General features: G+C 43.4%; 1 protein-coding gene across 1 annotated transcript in view; it reads left to right on the top strand.

The window, feature by feature from the left end:
• Positions 1 to 18,888, top strand: part of cab39l (calcium binding protein 39 like) — a 30,235-nt gene that overhangs the window by 1,772 nt on the left and 9,575 nt on the right. Inside the window, exons 2-5 of the mRNA XM_088330488.1 lie at positions 12,588 to 12,714; positions 12,808 to 12,972; positions 14,247 to 14,365; positions 14,437 to 14,605. Coding sequence (XP_088186614.1) covers positions 12,613 to 12,714; positions 12,808 to 12,972; positions 14,247 to 14,365; positions 14,437 to 14,605 — 555 coding nt within the window. The 5' untranslated portion in view covers positions 12,588 to 12,612. The remainder of the gene's footprint in view (positions 1 to 12,587; positions 12,715 to 12,807; positions 12,973 to 14,246; positions 14,366 to 14,436; positions 14,606 to 18,888) is intronic.

Raw genomic sequence — 18,888 nt, 5'->3', positions numbered from 1 at the left:
CTGAATGAAAATTTCCATCCATCCATCCATTATCTGTACCGCTTATCCTCAGTAGGGTCGCGGGGGTACTGGAGCCCATCCCAGCTATCTTCGGGCAGGGGGACATCCTTAACTGCAGGGCACACAGGGACAGACAATTTGCTTGCTCATTCACACCTAGGGACAATAAGAACCGGTCAGCTACCTGATATACATGTTTTTGGATTGTGGGAGGAAAAGGAGTGCCCGGGGGAAACCCACGCAAGCACGAGGAGAACATGCAAACTCCACGCAGGAGGTTCGATCTCATGACCTCAGAACTGTGCCGCACACGCGCTAACCACTGCGCCGGCGTGCCGCCTTAAATCAAAATTTAAACTGACCAATTATTTAAAATGTGTTCTTTGTTCCTATCGCCTTTTTTTAATACGTTGAAATCTTGAGTTATTTGTTTTTGTCATTTTGTTGTTGTGGCTGCTTATCTTAGCTTCACACTGCAGGAAAATCTGATATTTTTTCAAGTCATGTTTATTTGTATAACCCTTAATCACAAAGAGTCTCAAAGGGTTATTAGATTATTGCGAACCACAGATTATTATGACACCATCCCCTGATTTAACACCTACATGAGGGTAAAACTCAAAAACCTCAAAATGAGGAAACCTTAAGAGCGGACCACACATGAGGCAATCCTCCTTCCAGGATGACCTGGATGCAATGTATATTGTGTTACCAAACAATAAATAAAATACAAAATAGTTATAGTATAAAAATTTAGTCCTGGAACTTACTGTGCCAAAGAATATGGCATCTCGTTAAGAAAGCAAAGCACCACCAGTAGGTATCTCCTTTTATTTAGTTCTGATTTGTTTATTTTGTTGATGTTATTTCTGTGAACACAGGGATAGCTGTTGCTATTTTGCACTTTTTTGACACCACTGCCTTTATGTGATCGGTGTTGGTAATTGAGTTCTACAGTGAATAGATTATGAATGCTTAAACTTGGCACGTTGATATGATTGCACCTCCAGGTTGGCCATGGCTTATGGGTAATGTAGTTGATTTGCTGTTGACTGTTTGCGGAAATTTGTCCAAACGGCACATATCCAATTTTATTTTACACCAGAACCAGGCCACTTTCATGTGGTCCTTAATCTGATACATATCTGATCTTTTGGAATTTGATTGCTCTGTGAACACTCAAGACGCATTCATGCCACCTGCATGTTATCGAAAAGGTACAGACGTCACTATCTGTGGCTGAGTGGTTCGACCTTGGACATTGGGGTTCCCCGTGCCAGTTACAATCCTGCCGACATCAATGGTACGACACTCCAGTGATGGGCAACAATGAGACCCAATACAGTTTGCTGTTCAAAAAACAACCTGGTGCTTACCACTAAGAAGACCAAGGAAGGTCCAGAAACCCTGACCACGTCCCCCACACCCCTGTGGAAGGAGAAGTGGTGGAGTTCACATAAAGTTCCTGGGCCTCCACATCACATGAGACCTTTCCTGGTGTACAAACACTTGCCGCCTGGTGAAGTAGGCTCAGCAAAGAAATATTCTCCCTTTGGCTGCTACTCAACTTCTACAAAGCAACAATGGAGAGCTCCCTCTACCTGAATTGTGGGGTATAACATTTGCACAAAACAACTAGGACTTCACGAGGCATCCCCGACTTGGAATCCATATTTCGGGGCTGAGTCAAGAGGAGAGCAAAGGCCATCGGCACGGATCCCAGCCACCCGGCCCGCAGACTGTTAGTACCCGAACATACGCGTCTTTATAAGATCAAAAATTGCAGATATATCTATGGCTCTACAAAATACGTAGTTCACACCTGATATTTTCTTTTAAAGGTACTGGAGAAATTGGAAAATTGGCTTTGAAATTCCTTTTTAAGTACCTAAATTTGGTCAGGTAAATTGTTTACGAACCCTGTGGACTGGCTACTAACCAATCAAAGGGCACAGTAGACAATAGTTTTCGTTTGTAGACAGTCAACCATACTGGATGGGTCCGACAAACTGGGTTCGTGTTATCATGGGTCTACAAAGTTATGTTATTGGCTGTTCAGAAGAAATTCGAAGGTGTAAGGCATTTTTTGGTCTCCCTGCTATACCTACATCCCATGGTGAGAGAAGTTAGGAATTGTCGACAAGGAGATGATGAAAATGGTCAGCGAGGCTTAGTAGAGCAGACTCGACACCCAAATAGTAACCGTATGTGAGAGTTTGTTGCGGACATCTCATAAACTAGCAGATCAGGAACACCAAGTCATTTTAGAATCAATAATAATCATATTTGTGGTTGACTGTCTTTTGGGTAAACAGATAGCTTAACGTCGCTTTTCAGGCCAGACATTTGTTTTTCCTGCCCGGTTCAAGTCAAGTCATGTTTATACGTATAGCCCTTGATCACAAAGAGTCTCAAAGGGCTGCACAGACTAAAGATATATTTGCGAATAATATCACCTCATGGAAGCATGTAAATGCTGAAAAGAAAGGGGCCAAGTACTGAACCCTGTGGAACACCACAGGTAAGACTAAAGGGCTCAGACGTCCTTTTACCATATTTAACACATTGCGTCCTATCTCAGAGGTAGGATCTGAACCTTAAGAGGACGGTTCCCGAGAGACCAATCCATTTTTCCAACCGTTCTAGTTAGATATTATGGTCCACAGTGTCAAAGGCAGCACTAAGGTCCAGCAGCAGCAAAAGTGATGAAGCGCCGGAGTCCATTGCCAGTAGAAGATCATTGGTTACCTTAATCAGGGCTGTCTTGGTAGAGTGGTTAGCCCTGAATCCTGATTGCATAGATTTCAAAAAGACTGTTCTCAGATATAAAATCATTCAGTGCTGTTCAAAGATTCCTTAACCACTTTGGTCGCCAGGGAACTACTTCCTGTGGCGTCTTGGGCAAGTACAGCCTGGGTAGTCCGTGCCTCCCCAGGTCGTTTTATTTTTTTGGGTGTTTAGTTTTGCTCCCCCACATTAAACGGATAGGACTGGTTTTCCAAGTAGTCCCCTCGTGCACATTAACATACCTTCGGGGACCTGAAAGCATTCTGATCCAGTTACTGTATTAGGCAGGAAGAACACAATAGTGTATTGTTTACAAAAGTAGCACTAACATTCTTGATTGCATCAGGGTTCCGTCCCAAATCTGTTTGCAGCTTTTGGAAAAAGGCTCCTGGTGCACGCATCGAAATTCACAAAGCCACTCTGTTATTTCACACAACTACTGAACTGCGTGTCGAGTTTTCAACCCAAAACGACGTGTCATTAAGTATCATCTGATGTGATCCCATAAACTGTGTTAACATTATTCATTTATATATACTGGACTTAATACCCCTATCCATCCATCCATTATCTGCACCGCTTATCCTCAGTAGGGTCGCGGGGGTGCTGGAGCCAGTCCCAGCCATCTTCGGGCAGTGGGCAGGGGACACCCTGAACTGGTTGCCAGCCAGTCGCAGGGTACACAGGGACAGACTATTTGCTCATTCATTCTTACCTTAGGACAATTTGGACCAGTCAATGAACCTGACATGCATGTTTTTGGAGGAAACCTACGCAAGCACGGGAGAACATGCAAACTCTACACAAGAGGTTTGATCTCATGACCTCAGAACTGTGCCGCACCACTGCATCGCCGTAGTGATTTTATATGAATCAGGGTCAATGCTTTGACGTTTCAGGAAGGGGTGGAGGTGATCCGCCTCCTGAAGTTTTGCTCTTTTCAGAAGCTAGTCTCGGTCTCTTTTTGTCTGTCCCTGTCTCTCTCTTTGTCACTCTCGGTGGCGTTCTTTCTACTGCTCTCTCTCCGTCACTCTTTCTGTCGTTCTTTCTGTTGCTCTGTCTCCGTCACCCTATGTCTCTCTCCCGGAATCTCTCTGTCTCTCCCGCTGCCTCGCCCTTTTGTCTCTCTCGGTCTCTCTTTGACTCTCTTTCTGTCACGCTCCCTCCATCTCCCTGTGTCTATTTGTGTCTCTGTCTTTCTCTGTCTGTCTTTTAAACATCGGTAGCCTCAATGTTGATTGCCCTATGTGACATGTACAGCTTGTTCTGTATAACACATGGCCCAGAATATCATTATTTTGTTGTAGTGTAACAATTTTTTTAAAGGAACTGCTCAGCCGCAGCATTTTTCTGATCCCGAAGTAGAGTCGAAGATGCAGAAAGACGACAGAACTGTTGTTTGTGCATGCCTGGATCAAAATATGTGATTAAATTCGGGTTTTATTTATGTGGGCCACGATGAGTAGCACATAGCAGCTATGTGATAGAGGCAGATTTCAGCCTGATGCGAGATTCACACCTAACATCGGTGTCTGAAACTCATGACAAAAAGTTTGAGGAGACTCTGAAAAGTTGCCTGCTCCATTTTTCACAACTCGAAACGCAATAAGACGACTCATTGCAAAAAAAAAAAAACATTGTTGCAAAGTATTAAGGGTTGATATTCAGAATATATAACAGAACAACTCTTTAAATTTAAGTTTATTATAAATCTACTTATAACATTCATTGCATGTACATGACTTGACTGTTTTCCATCTGCCATCAGTATGTACCGTATTTTCCGCACTATAAGGCGCACCTAAAAGTCTTAATTTTTTTCAAAAGCTGACCATGCGCCTTATAATACAGTGCGCCTTATATATGGATCAATATTAAATCGCAAAGTCTTCCAACTAACTTGCAGCCGCCGACTCGATTTTCCCCCGAACGCCAAGTAGTCCGCGGTGTATGCTGGGATTTATTTACCGGCGTTTCATTGGCTAACCAATGTGTCAATCATCATTTGAATCGATCACTATTGGCTAAAGTTATTCGGAGGTCAAGGGGCGGATCCTTTTTATCATTTACAGGCTGGCATTGAGTGAAGCGGCAAAACAAAGCCTGCGATTGGCCGAAAAAGATGAATGCGTATAGCACATGGTTGACGGCATACAGAAAGCTTTTTTTTCCTATTCTATATTTGTAAATATTTTATTCTCCTGGATTTACTAAACTCACGGTTTTAAGAGGACCATGGCTGCACATTATTATTGAACACAACGACTTCGGTGAGCTACTCCGGCTATATATTTTCCCTTGTTTCAGACTGAACTCGATGTTTCTGTGATAAGCGGTGCAGATAATGGATGGAATGGAGTGTCTATTTTTAATTAAACTCAATTCCAAGTGTTTATTGTCATATGCACAGTAAAGTTGCGAGCGAAAATAGAAACTAAGGAATGGTTGGCATTTCTTGAATCCCAAGACTTTAACCTTCCGAATGATGGAACGATGCATTTGAGTGACATCGTACGAACACCGCATCCGCACGTGTTCTCGACACGTATTTGCGTCTTTGCAAGCTTTGGGAATGTTAGGGGGTAATAAGTTTGACTGAACTATCTGACTGTTTTGTCGACGTTCCCATTGTAGCGCCTTATAATCCGGTGCGTCTTATGTATGTCAAATATAGGACCAAAAACTATTTTTTCGGGGTGCGCCCTATAACCCGGTGCGCCTTATAGTGCGGAAAATACGGTACCTGTATTTACTCATCCTTATTCATGCAATGTTTGCGTTGCGTCGTCTGCTACAACCCATGTGAACTCCTCTATCCACGATGCTTTTAATGTACGTTGACGTTTTGTAGCGTCATCAATTTTGTGAGCTCCTTTTGAATCTTTCTTCTGGGGCTGAGGTTTTAGCTTGATTCCTAACCACGTATCCATTTTTCTTGTGTTCTCTGTGCGTCTACTTTAGAAAATGATATGCAAATGCAGGACCTTACAACGCTTGGGAATGTCCGGAAGCACGAAGTTATTCGATGCAGGCTTCTGATTGGCTGCTGAGTATGCAAATTGCCAAGCGAAGCGAAATCCCGAAATTTTCCAAACGGAAAAAAAAAAATTCGAAATTGGAATAAAGCGAACGTTTGATTTGAATTTTTTTTTCGATTAGTCTATTTTTTATTTTTCTTATATCTATTTTTTTCTTGAAAGACGTTTTGAAAAAGGATGCACGCCCCGGGCGCCCATTATTTGTTATTTCAGACACTGCTAACATTTGGTCAAGCCGTCTGTGTAGGACAGAAGTTAGCACAGGTGCTTTAGCATATAGTTTCGCCTGTAATGACAAGATATTCATACATCATACATAAGTCGCGGTTCGTACGGGTGCGTGAAATCCTTGAAAATGTACACATTGTAATGTGTTTTCAAGGTCAGAACATTCCTTGCATTTTGGGTGCTTAAAATGCTTGAAATTAGTGCCATTGACATTTTTCTTGTTAGTCTGACATTATAAACCTAGCAATACATTAAGAAAAATTAAAAAAAAAGCGCTTGAAAATGATCCTGACACGCTTGCCCTCAGTCATTATGGTGTTGTCATCTGAAACATCATTGCCCCCTTACGGTGGCACCCAAAAGGACAGCTTTATTTAGAAAACTGTCTTTTAGCTCGGCTTACTGAAGGCTCTTTTTGCACCCATTCTTCAAGATTCTTTTTTTTTTTTTTTTTTAAGTCGAGTCATAATTATTTCGGTGGCCTTGGGGGTATGGCGCCCGCCCCGAGACTGGGAGGTTGTGGTTAAAGCCTCGGCCGAGTCATACCTAAGACTTACAACTCATTGGAGGGTTTGGTCACCTAATGACTTCCAACACCTCAGTTGGGTTGAGCGAGGGGGCTGGGAATCCCCTCCTCTAAATCAATCTCCCAAAAAGAGTCAGAAATGACTCTAGCCACCTCCCACTAGGGGGATATGGCTGTGGTAAATATAATTATTTCTATGTCCCTTAATCACAAGAAGTCTCAAAGGGCTGCACAAACTAAAGGCAACCATTGCATTAAGCAATCAGGTTAACATCGGTAACGATCTCCCTCCACGACTTATCCGGGGTTGGTCAAATCGTGGAGGTTGGGTCTAATGCTACACCTTCTGGTTTGGGAGGAACTCAAAAATGCAAGTGATTCCCCATTTTCAATAAAAAAAAACACGAGATGTTTAAGACAGTGACAGGGTTCGTACGGGTGCTTGAAATCTATGCTTGAAATTGTTATCATATTTCTCAACGAGTCTGCTTAAGAAAAGACTTCGACACTGCTCCCTGGTGGCTTCTCTTTGCCATTGCAATTTTCTTCCCTTATGATTAACGGCAGCTGGCATTTGTTGGTTTGGCATTGCCTAATGAAGTGTCATCGTTCCCGATGGAGTGGGCCCAATTGGACAGGTGTATGCTACACCTAAACGGGGCATTATAAAATAAGATAAATGAATATATTCACAGCTCACAAAAAAGTAAAAAACAAAACGATTTTAGCTTTAGTTGATCAACAACACCGGCACAATTCTGAGGTCCTGGGATCAAACCTTCCTGTGTGGAGTTTGCATGTTCTTCCTGTGCTTGCGTGGGTTTCCTCCGGGCCCCCGGTTTCCCCCCCACATTCCCAAAACATGCATTTCAGGTAAATGGCCGGTCCAAATTGTCCTTAGGTGTGAATGAGTGAATTAGTTGTCTGTCTGCGCCCTGCAGTTAAAAATGTCCCCTGCCCACTGCCCAAGGATAGCCGGGATAGGCTCCAGCACCCTCGGAACCCTACTGAGGATAAACAGTGCAGATAATGGATGGATAATAGAATCTTTATAATGAATAGAACATAACCCATATGTATCTTATATTAGCTACTGTATATTAGCCTACTATAAAAATGATTAAGTCTGATGCATCCTGTGGTGAATGATGCTTAATTTTATATGTCACTAACAATGAATTACAAGTCAAGTCATTTTTATTTGTAGAGCCCTTAATCACAAAGAGTCCCAAAAGGCTTCACAGGTTATCACACAGACTATTTTTTTCAGACTATTATTACACCATCCCCTGATCTGGAACCAACATGAGGGCAAGGAAAAACTTAAAAAACCTCGACGTGAGGAAAGTGAAGAAATTTAGGAAATTCAATAAAGAAATTACATTTTTGATTTAGAAAAAAAAACAACAAAATGGAACGTGCCCCCAAATAGCAATAAAAGCAGCATACATACAAGTAATAAAACAATAGCCTTTTGATTAAGTAAAGTAATAGTGGCAGTTTGATTCCTGTGCAATTGTAAAACTTCGGAAAACGCAGCAAAATGAAATGAAATGATTTGCATTTATACAGCGCTTTTCAAGTCAATGACTTCCCAAAGCGCTTTACAATGTGCTCCACATTTCCCAATAGCGGCCTTGCAGCCATGTAAGGTGCTAACCTGCTTATTAGAGGTATTAGGGGTTCAGTGTCTTACCCAAGGACACTTCGACACGTAACACGGACGAGCCGGGATTCGAACTGGGATCCCTTGATCCCAAGACGAGCGCTTTACCTCCTGAGCTACTACCGGGCTACAGCAGCGTCCCCTTCTCTCTCTCTTGATACCAAACCAATGCATATGGCCTTAGCAACAAAACACAAGTGATATCCCTTAGTGTCATTCCAAATAAACGACAAGATTGTTTTCTTACAAGCTTAATGTGACCTTTGTGTTGAAATTAGGATCGTAGCAAGAGGAGTTATGTCGTGACGCTGCTCCTTTTAAAAGGGACAGCTCAGCTCTCATACAGGTGACACGGGAGAGAGGAAAAGAAGCAAAGGAGAAGTAGAAATGTGAAGGATAAATATAACATTTCAACCGAAACATTGGAACCAGGGAGCAACCCCGCTGTGCTAAAAATCCACCTGCAGCTCCTGAGCCGCAGGTTGCCGACCTCCTGGTTAGCGTCTCATCTCCTCTCACGAACAGCACGTGCTGACATCCGGACCGGTCCGACACTTGTCCGGAATGTTGATGAGCTTCAATGAGGATCTCTGTAAAGGAAACCATTTGTCAGAAGCTCAGCTCGTCGCTTGGATGACTCCGGAATGTGTCTCTCAGGTGCTTAAGGAACGCACGGTGGCCATGACAGTTTTGATAGCTTAGCTTTTTGCCTTTTTGGCTGACGTTGATGTTTGTCACTGAGGAAGTCTTTAAGTGCCTTGAGGACTGGAAAGGTGACAAGAGCCACACCACAGCCATTGTGTGTGAAATTAAACAGGCTTTTGTTTTTGGATTTTTCTAGTGGGTGGAAATTCAACACAGAGTTACTCGCATTATCATAAAACTGATTCGACTTGTAGCACAAGGTATTGTAAATTCCAGGCTATGAAATCGCTACCTTTTGTTTTGCCACCAATGTTCCCTCTAAGCACACTGCCCCCACATTCTCAGCGCACAAGAAAATCTGTCCGGCTCAAATTAGGGCTCGAGATTTCTAATTAAGAAGCGAATTAAGTCAAAGTTACAGTGCATGAAGGGAAAAAAACAAGGGTTCCCCTGACGTTGTGTTCTAAATGCGGTATTTGGAAGTCAAGGTCGAAGTAGAACGAAGTGGAGTAAAGTCGGTAGAGTTTTTCGAGAACCGGCTTTTTCGGCTCTGCTCACTAGAAGGAACCGGCTCTTTCGGGTCCTAAACGGCTCTTCAGGTTGTTTTTGCTTCTTTCATCCCTATATGACCAAATATTATGTAAAATGATGCACAAAATGACTTAAAGGAAGGGGGGAATAGAACAAAAAGAAAAAAATACCAAAATGAAAAAGTAGTGAAAAGCTGAGAAAGAAACAAAAGGGAGAGAAAAAAGAAGGAAAAATTCAGAAAAAAGCCAGGAAAAAGAAAAGAACGAAACAAAGGAAAAAAGTAAATAGAGAACAAAAAGAAAAAAGTAACTGCTAGGAAAAATAATCACAATGGGATTTGGGGGCGGCAGTAGCTCAGGAGGTAGAGCGCTCGTCTTAGGATCAAGGGATCCCAGTTCGAATCCCGGCTCGTCCGTGTTACATGTTGAAGTGTCCTTGGGTAAGACACTGAACCCCTAATACCCCCAATAAGCAGGTGAGCGCCTGACATGGTTGCACGGCCGCTATTGGGAAATGTGGAGCACATTGTAAAGCGCTTTGGGAAGTCATTGACTTGAAAAGCGCTATAGAAATGCAGATCATTTCATTTCACATTTCAATCATATAATATCCTTTATAGTCAAATGTATAAAATGCTTTAATGGTAATCTTTCTAATCCTAATGTATCCAAATGTATTCATAAACCTCCTTTTGTGTCCGTGTGTGTATTCGAATGTGATCTTTCGGCTCCTAAATGGCTGAACTTAATTTCGTGAACATTTACACAGTTGTACTTTGGGCCTCTGGGAGTGTCTTTAGCTAGGTTTTGTGTCGGAGCACCCCCTGTAAATACAAATAAACATCTTCTTCCGTATACAAGCGGCTTTTTGGCGCTCCGTAGTGGCTCCCTGGCGCTTTTTCAACAAATCAAGGCCCCGACAACCTCACCTAAGTAGAATGCCCGGCAACGCCAAGCCTGTTTTGAATCAGTCACTTGTACTTCGTCCCTGTCTCTCTCTTTCACTCTCTGTGTCTCTCTTTTTCTCTTCCTTTGTTGCTCTTTGTCTCTTTCTCTCTCTGTGTCTTCTTAATTTCTTTTGCTCTAACTTCCTTTTTTCCTTTTCTTTTTTTTCTCTTTCTCTCTTGCTACCCTTCGCGCTTTCTTTTCTCTTTTTTTCTCCTGTCTTTCTATTTCTCTTTGGATTTCTTTCTTCTTGTCCCTTTCTTTTCCCCCTCTCTCACAACTTTTAATGTCTTTTGTTTCTCACGCTCTCTCCCTCTCTCTTTTTCTGTCTTTGTCCCGCCCTCTCTCCTTTTCCCTCCCTGTGGATTTTTTTACTTGGTTTGGTTGCAGCTTGTCATTCAGGTTGAATTGTTGGTCCTCAAGTCGGACTGGTTGAGAAACACCGATTTAGACATCTGCATTGTCTATCGACTTGTTCAGTCTTGCAAAAGTCGTGATGTGAGTCACACTGCATGTCTCAGACTCTTAAACCCCTTTTTATTGTGCGCAATTGATTTTGTAAGTACAATTTGGGGAAAATAAGCCCCGGGCCATAAAGTGTCAAGTCATGTTTTGTATTTGTATAGCCCTTAATCACAAAGGGTCTCAAAGGGCTGCACAGACCAGACTATTGTGACACCATCCCCTGATCTAAAACCCTACATGGGGGCAAATAATACACAGATATTGTCAACATAAAATATAGGTTATTCATATGCTATAGAATAGAAGTGTGTTTTAAGCTTGGATTTAAACATTTCCACTGAGTTTGCAGATCGAATCTCAGGGGGAAGAGCATTCCACAATATCGGGGCCCGAATGGAGAACGCTCTGGAACCCGCGGGTTTCTTCTTGGCTCTTGGGAACTCTAGTAGACCAGCGTTTTCACAGCAAAGGCTCCGGACCGGAACATAGGGGGAAATTAAATCTGAAAGATATGAGGGAGCAAGTCCATGCATGATTTTGTATACTACCAACAGAACCTTCAAATCACATCTTAAGCTAACAGGGAGCCGATGCAGGTTAGCTAAAATCGGGGTCATGTGATCAAACTTTCTTGTCTTTGTTAAAAGCCTTGCTGCAGGATTTTGTAGCAGCTTCAGGCTCTTGATTTTGGATATGGGAGACCGGAGAGTAGAGCATTACAGTAATAGAGACGGGAGGTAACAAACGCGTGAATTATAATCTCCGGTAACGACTGAGACAGCATAAGGCACGGTCACACAGCCTTTCGCGTTTGTATCGCGGGTAATTTTTTTTTTTTTTTTTTTTTTTACACCTGTGGTTGCCCGCGTTGGAAAATGTGCAAAATTGGCCGACGACTGTTCCGCGTCCTTATCGCGGGTAACTGCGGCTGCATCGCTGTGCCGCCCGCGGTTACCCGTGGTCTAAATTTTTGAGCAGCGCAAAACTTTTTCTATCGCGATCTCAAAGCGTCCAACAGCGTCTGCTTCACGGGCAGAAATTTCTGGCCGCGACATGCCCTTGAAAGGCTGTGTGAATTTTAGCAATGTTGCGAAGATGGAAAAAAGCTGTTCTAGTAATGTTCTTAACGTGTGTTTGGAAGGACAGATTGGGGTCAAATGTGACACCAAAATTTTTGACTGAGTCACTCTGGGTGATCTTACATTTGTCAATGTTCAGAGCTGTTTTTGAGAACAAGTCACGGCATTTAGATGGACCAATAACTAACATTTTGTTCTTTTCAGAGTTAAGGCGCAATAAGTTGATTGTCATCCACTCTTTTATCTCAGTGAAGCAGGCCTCCAAATTTCCACAGTTTAGTGTGGCAGAGTCCTCCATCGGAAGATATAATTGAGTGTCATCTGCTTAGAAATGAAAACTAATATACTAGCGAATAATATCACCTCATGGAAGCATGTCAACGCTGAAAAGAAGGGGGCCAAGTACTGAACCCTGCGGAACACCACAGGTAACACTAAAGGGCTCGGATGTCATTTCAAGAAGAAACATACTTTTTTTGTTCTAATGAAAAATGAGGGTTCAAGCTTTTGTCTGATATGTCCTATGCCTATACGTCCACAAGACTAAATGTTCTTTTTTCCTTGAGAGAAAGGTTAGGGATTGAACAAGTAAACCGGGTGCGCTCCGTCGTCTCGAATTTAGCGACGTTCATTCAATGATGACATTTCTTGAAATGAAGCCAACTGTGCCTTCCCCAGGACTTGAGGCGAGTGTGCAGCCATCATGCCTCTGTTTGGCAAATCCCACAAGACTCCGGTGGAAATCGTCAAGACCCTCAAGGAGAACTTGGCTGTTCTAGTCAAACAGGACAAAAAGACAGACAAGGCAAGACGGGCGACTCATGAATTTGTACATCCAATCTCAGGCGGGAGTAACGAAACTTGAAATTCTGCTCTTCCTCCTCTTCTGTCCTTGCAGGCATCTGAGGAGGTGTCCAAGTGTTTGGTGTCCATGAAGGAGATTCTATACGGGAGCAACGATAAGGAGCCGCACACGGAGACGGTGGCCCAGTTGGCCCAAGAATTGTACAATAGCGGCTTATTGATCACGCTGGTGGAGAACCTGCAGGTCATTGACTTTGAGGTAAGACCAGTTGTGTCCCACCAAGCTTAAAGATGTCCAAGATGTAAACGCCGCACGCAAAACCCCAATTTGGCCAGTACCGTATTTTCCGCACCTAAAAGCCTTTATTTTTTTCAAAAGCTGACCATGCGCCTTATAATACAGTGCGCCTTATATATGGATCAATATTAAGTCGCAAAGTCTTCCAACTAAATTGCAGCCGCCGACTAGATTTTCCCCCGAAGGCGAAGTCGTCCGCGGTGTATGCTGGGATTTATATACCGGCGTTTCATTGGCTAACCAATGTGTCAGTCATCATTTGAATCAGTCACTATTGGCTAAAGTTATTCGGGGGTCAAGGGGAGGATCCTTTTTATCATTTACAGGCTGGCATTGGCTTGAACGGCAAAACAAAGCCTGCAATTGGCCAAAAAAGACGTGTCAATCATCAGTTGAATGGATCACTATTGGCTAAAGTTATTCGGAGGTCAAGGGGCGGATCCTTTTTATCGTTTACAGGCTGGCATTGGCTTAAACGGCAAAACAAAGCCTGCAATTGGCCGAAAAAGATGAATGCGTATAGCACGTGGCTGACGGCATACAGAAAGCATTTTTTTACTATTTTGTATTTGTAAATATTTTATTCTCCTGGATTTACTAAACTCACGGATATAAGAGGACCATGGCTGCACATTATTATTGAACACAACGACTTCGGCGAGCTACTCTGGCTATATAAATTATCCCTTCATCTTGTTTCAGACTGAACTCGATGTTTCTGTGATAAGCGGTGCAGATAATGGATGGAATGGAGTGTCTATTTTTAAATTCAACTCAATTCCAAGTGTTTATTGTCATATATACAGTAAAGTTGCGAGCGAAAAAGAAAATAGAAACTAAGGAATGGGTGGCATTTCTTGAATCCCAAGACTTTAACCTTCCGAATGATGGAACGATGCATTTGAGTGACATCTTACGGACACCGCATTCGCACGTGTTCTCGACACGTATTTGCGTCTTTGCAAGCTTTGGGAATGTTAAGGGGGTAATAAGGTGGACTGAACTATCTGACGTTGACGTTCCCATTGTAGCGCCTTATAATCCGGTGCGTCTTATGTATGTCAAAAATAGGACCAAAAACGATTTTTTCGGGGTGCGCCCTATAACCCGGTGCGCCTTACAGTGTGGAAAATACGGTAATAGAAAATTGGCTGAAGAGCTGTGAGCCGCTGCGTCCGTGCGCGCCGCCCTCATCTTCAAAGAACCAAGGTCCAATTTGATCGGTGTCCTTCCAGGGAAAGAAGGACGTGTGTCAGATCTTCAACAACATCTTGAGGAGGCAGATCGGAACGAGGAGCCCCACCGTGGAGTACTTCTGCTCCCATCAAGAGGTTCTCTTTATCCTGTTGAAGGGGTTGGTCTTCCACCTACACACAACTCCTGACCTTACCTCAATGCCTGACCCGTTCCTCCGTTCCTTTCCAGGTACGAGGCACCCCAGGTGGCGCTCAACTGCGGGATCATGCTCCGGGAGTGCATCCGGCACGAGCCGCTCGCCAAGGTGGTTCTGTATTCCGACCATTTCCACCGATTCTTCGGCTACGTCGAAATGTCTACCTTCGACATCGCCTCGGATGCCTTCGCCACGTTCAAGGTAACCTAGGACCAGTAATTAGTTACTTCATTGATAAAGTACCGGATTTTCAGGACTATAAGGCGCACCTAAAAGCCTCTGTTTTTTTTCGAAAGCTGACCATGCGCCTTAGTCAACAAAGCGGCAGCCTTTCCAGCAGCTCCCCGTGTTATTTCGCACTTTTTATGATTTATTGTTTTAAGTGTCTGCTTCTATCTTCGGTATTTTTCGTCCCGTTTGACAACGACACTTTGGATGACTTTCTATCCTATGGTTATGGGTTTTAACGCACAAAAATGCGTTTATTCGTGGAATCAACTCCCCCTGAAGAATTCTCGTGCCGGCGTGAATGTAGTGCCGGAGCTAAGTCTAAGCGGCTAGCGGCGTTATAAGCCTTCGGTACCGTCCGTAATCATGGTAACTCTCTACCAAATAAGACCGAAGAACTAGCTGTGCTGGTGAAAAACATCAAAGCGTACAGGGAGTGCCGTTTGCTGTGTTTTACGGAAAAGTGGCTCACGTCTAGCATCCCGTACACTAACATGGAGCTATCCGGAGCTACCCGGCTTCAGCGTTGTTAGACTGAGACACAAAAGCCTGCAGGAAGCGGAGAGGAAGCGGACTCGCTATCTACGTGAACACGAGGTGGTGTAACCCTGGGCACAAAGATTTCAATCTGCCGCAGGGACGTCCAACTTTTGGCCTAGCAAGTGACGTCATCTACTCCGCTGTTGCTAAACTATAAGCACAGCACCCCGAGGCCATCCTGTTAATCTGTTAATAAACAACAAAGGAGACTGCTGGAAGTCTGAATTTCCCTACGGGGATGAATAAAGTATCTAACTAACTATCTAACTCTATATATCTAATACAGTGCGCCTTATATATGGATCAATATTGAGTCGCAAGGTCTTGCAACTAAGGAAAGCAGCCGCTGATTCAATTTTCCCCCGTAGGCGAAGTCGTCCGCGGTGTAAGCTGGGATATATATACCGGCGTTTCATTTCCTAACCAATGTGTCAATCATCATTTCAATCGGTCATTATTGGCTAAAGTTATTCAGAGTTAAAGGAGGCGTGTCCTTTTTAGCACTTACAGGCTCGCATAGGCTAAAGCGGGGAAGTCTGCAATTGGCCGAAAAAGATAAATGTGAATCACACGTTAGGTTGCTCTACGGCCTGGAGAACAAGTTTTTTTTTTACTACTCTGTATTTGTAAACCGGAATTATGGGGCCAAATAGACAGCTAGTAACATCCATCGATGCAGATGCCTCTCGGCAGAATTTTTCTTTTATTTGTCGGCATTATTGCGGTTGGATTCGCTACACTCGTGGATGTAAGAGGAACATGGTTGCGTATTATTATTGAATGTGACGGCTGCAAGACTACTTTGGTGAGTTACGCCGGCTTTAAATTTTCCCATTATCTTGTTTCAGACTGATCTTGATGTTTCTTTGATGAGTATATTTTTCAATTCAATTCAAAGTGTTTGTCATATGCACAGTAGAGAACCACGTTTCCCTGCACAATGAAATTCTTACTTTTGCCAGCGAAAAAGAAAATGGAAACTAAGAAATGGTTGGCATGTCTTGAATCCCAAGAGTTTAACCTTCCTAATGATATTTGGGGTGGCACATTTTATTTTATTTTTTGCAAGCCGCCGGAATCCTAAGGGGTTAATACGTTTGACTGAACTAACTGTTTTGTTGACGGTCTCACTGTTGCACCTTATAGTCTGGTGCGCCTTATGTATGGAAAGTATAGGACAGATACTTTTTGGGGGGGGTGCGCCTTATAGTCGTGAAAATACCGTAATTCAGGGACATCGCAGATTTACCGACACCCAAAATGTTGAATTGAGCGTTGTATGTAACAACGTTAAGTGATGCAGGAGTATCCAGTAATTCATTATTTGCTTTTAATAGTTAGCGGTATAACGCAGTCATGTACTATTAAAACGACAGCAGAATTACAAAATGTTACTAAAAACGCATGTTAGTGAGAAAATTGCTTTAGACCAGGGGTGTCAAACTCATTTTAAGTCTGGGGCCACACGATAGAACAAACATTCACTCGGGGGCCGGACTAGTAGATTAAAGAGAAAGAGAGAGAGGAAAGCGAGAGAGAGGGGGGCGCGGGGGAGAGACGAGGGGAAAGTGAGAGAAAGAGAGAACGAAAAGTGAGAGAAAGAGAGAGCAAAAGCAAGAGAGAGAGAGAGAAAAAAGCGAGAGCAAGGGAGAGAGCGAAAACCAAGAGAGAGCAAAAAGTGAGAGAGAGGGTATACCGAAAGAGATCCAAAAGCAAAAAGGAGCCAAAAGCGAGGGAGAGAGAGAGAAAAGCTAGAGCAAAAGACACAGAGAGAAAAGCGATAGTGAAAGAGAGAGGGAGAGAGAGAGACAGAGAGAAAAAGGGACTGAAAGCCAGAGCAAGGAGTGAGAGAGAGAGAAAGCGGAAAGCAAGCGAGAGAGAGAAAGCAAAAAGAAAGAAAGAAAGAGCGAGAGAGAAGCAAGAGAAAGAGAGAGTGAAAAGCGAGAGAAAGAGAGAGCAAAAGCAAGAGAGAAAGAGAGAAAAAAGCAAGAGCAAGGGAGAGAGCGAAAAGCAAGAGAGAGCGAATACCGAAAGAGATCCAAAAGCAAAAAGGAGCAAAAACGAGGGAGAGAGAGAGAAAAGCTGGAGCAAAAGACAGAGAGAAAAGTGATAGTGAAAGAGAGACAGAGAGAGAGAGAGAGAGAGAGAGAGAGAAAGGGACTGAAAGCGAGAGTGAGAGAGAGAGAAAGCGGAAAGCAAGCGAGAGAGAGAAAGCCAAATGCAAGAACGAAAGAGAGAGAGAGAAGCAAGAGAAAGAAAGAGTGAGCAAAAAGCGAGAGAGAGAGAAAGAGAGAAAAAAGCGAGTGCAAGGGAGAGAGCGAAAAGTGAGAGAGAGCGAATACCGAAAGAGATCAAAAAGCAAAAAGGAGCATAAAGCGAGGGAGAGAGAGAAAAGCTAGAGCAAAAGACAGAGAGAGAAAAGTGATATTGAAAGAGAGAGGGAGAGAGAGAGAGAGAGAAAGGGACTGAAAGCGAGAGCAAGAGAGTGAGAGTGAGAGAGAAGGCGGAAAGCAAGCGAGAGAGAGAAAGCGAAAAGCAAGAGAGAGAGAGAGAGAGAGAAAAGCAAGAGAAAGAAAGAGAGAGGGAAAAGCAAGAGCGACAGTGAGAGCGAGGGAGAAAGCGAGCGAGAGAGAAAAGCAAGAGAGAGTGAGAGAGAGATATTGAGGTAAAGAGAGAGAGAGAGAGAAATACAAGTACAGTGTTTGTGAGAGGCACATGGCTTCGGCAACATCAAGTGGACATATTTCAACCTGCAGTTGGTTTTTCTCTTGTGCTTCCCTCAGCGTCTTGCGGGCCGGATTCAATCCCTTAGCGGGCCTGATCTGGCCCGCGGGCCGCCTGTTTGACACCTGTGCTTTAGACTGACCTATAATACTTTAGGACGTGTGCAAATTGAAAACAATTTTTTGGGGTGTCTTTTAAGGATAATATCATATTTCCTCCATTTTTTTAGCCAATTTTTATCATCGCAAGTCATAAAAAAGAGAAAATAAATAAATGTCAAGTCACATTTATTTCTATAGCCCTTAATCACAAAAATGTCTCAAAGGACTGCACAGGATTACAATTTCACAATGACCTGATCTTAAACCAACAGGAACTGTTTCTCTTTTTTTCTCACACTGAGGTTTTTGAGTTGTTCCTTGCCCGCATGCTGGTTTAAGATCAGGTCATCGTGTCATTTTGTCATTGTAATCCTGTGCAGTCCTTTGAGACATTTTTGTGATTAAGGGCGTCATAAATAAATGTGACTTGACTTACTCTTGTGGATGCAATGTGTTAACTATGGCAATCTGACCTCTAAACACTCTTAATGTTCCCTGTGGTGTGCCACAGGGCTCTGTACTTGGCCCCCTTCTTTTTAGTATTTATATGCCTTCCTGGTGACATTATCCGCAAGTATAATACTCGTTTCGCCCGCCCCGAGACTGGGAGGTTGTGGTTCAAGCCTCGGCCGAGTCATACCTAAGACTTAAACATTGGTACCTGTTGCCTCTCTGCTTGGCGTTCGGCATTAGGGGTTGGAATTGGGGGGTTTGGTCACCTAATGACTGCCGACACCTCAGTTAGGTTGAGCCAGGGGGCTGGGAATCCCCTCCTCTGTATCAATCTCTCAAAAAGAGTCAGAAATGACTCTAGCCACCTCCCACTAGGGCAGGGTTGTCAAACATGCGGCCCGGGGCCGGATCAGGCCCGCTAAGGGATTGAATCCGGCC

The sequence above is a fragment of the Urocampus carinirostris genome, chromosome 3 (assembly GCF_059441175.1).
Source record: "Urocampus carinirostris isolate Australia breed hairy pipefish chromosome 3, RoL_Ucar_1.0, whole genome shotgun sequence".
NCBI lineage: Eukaryota > Metazoa > Chordata > Actinopteri > Syngnathiformes > Syngnathidae > Urocampus > Urocampus carinirostris.
This window is presented reverse-complemented; position numbering and strand designations above follow the sequence as displayed.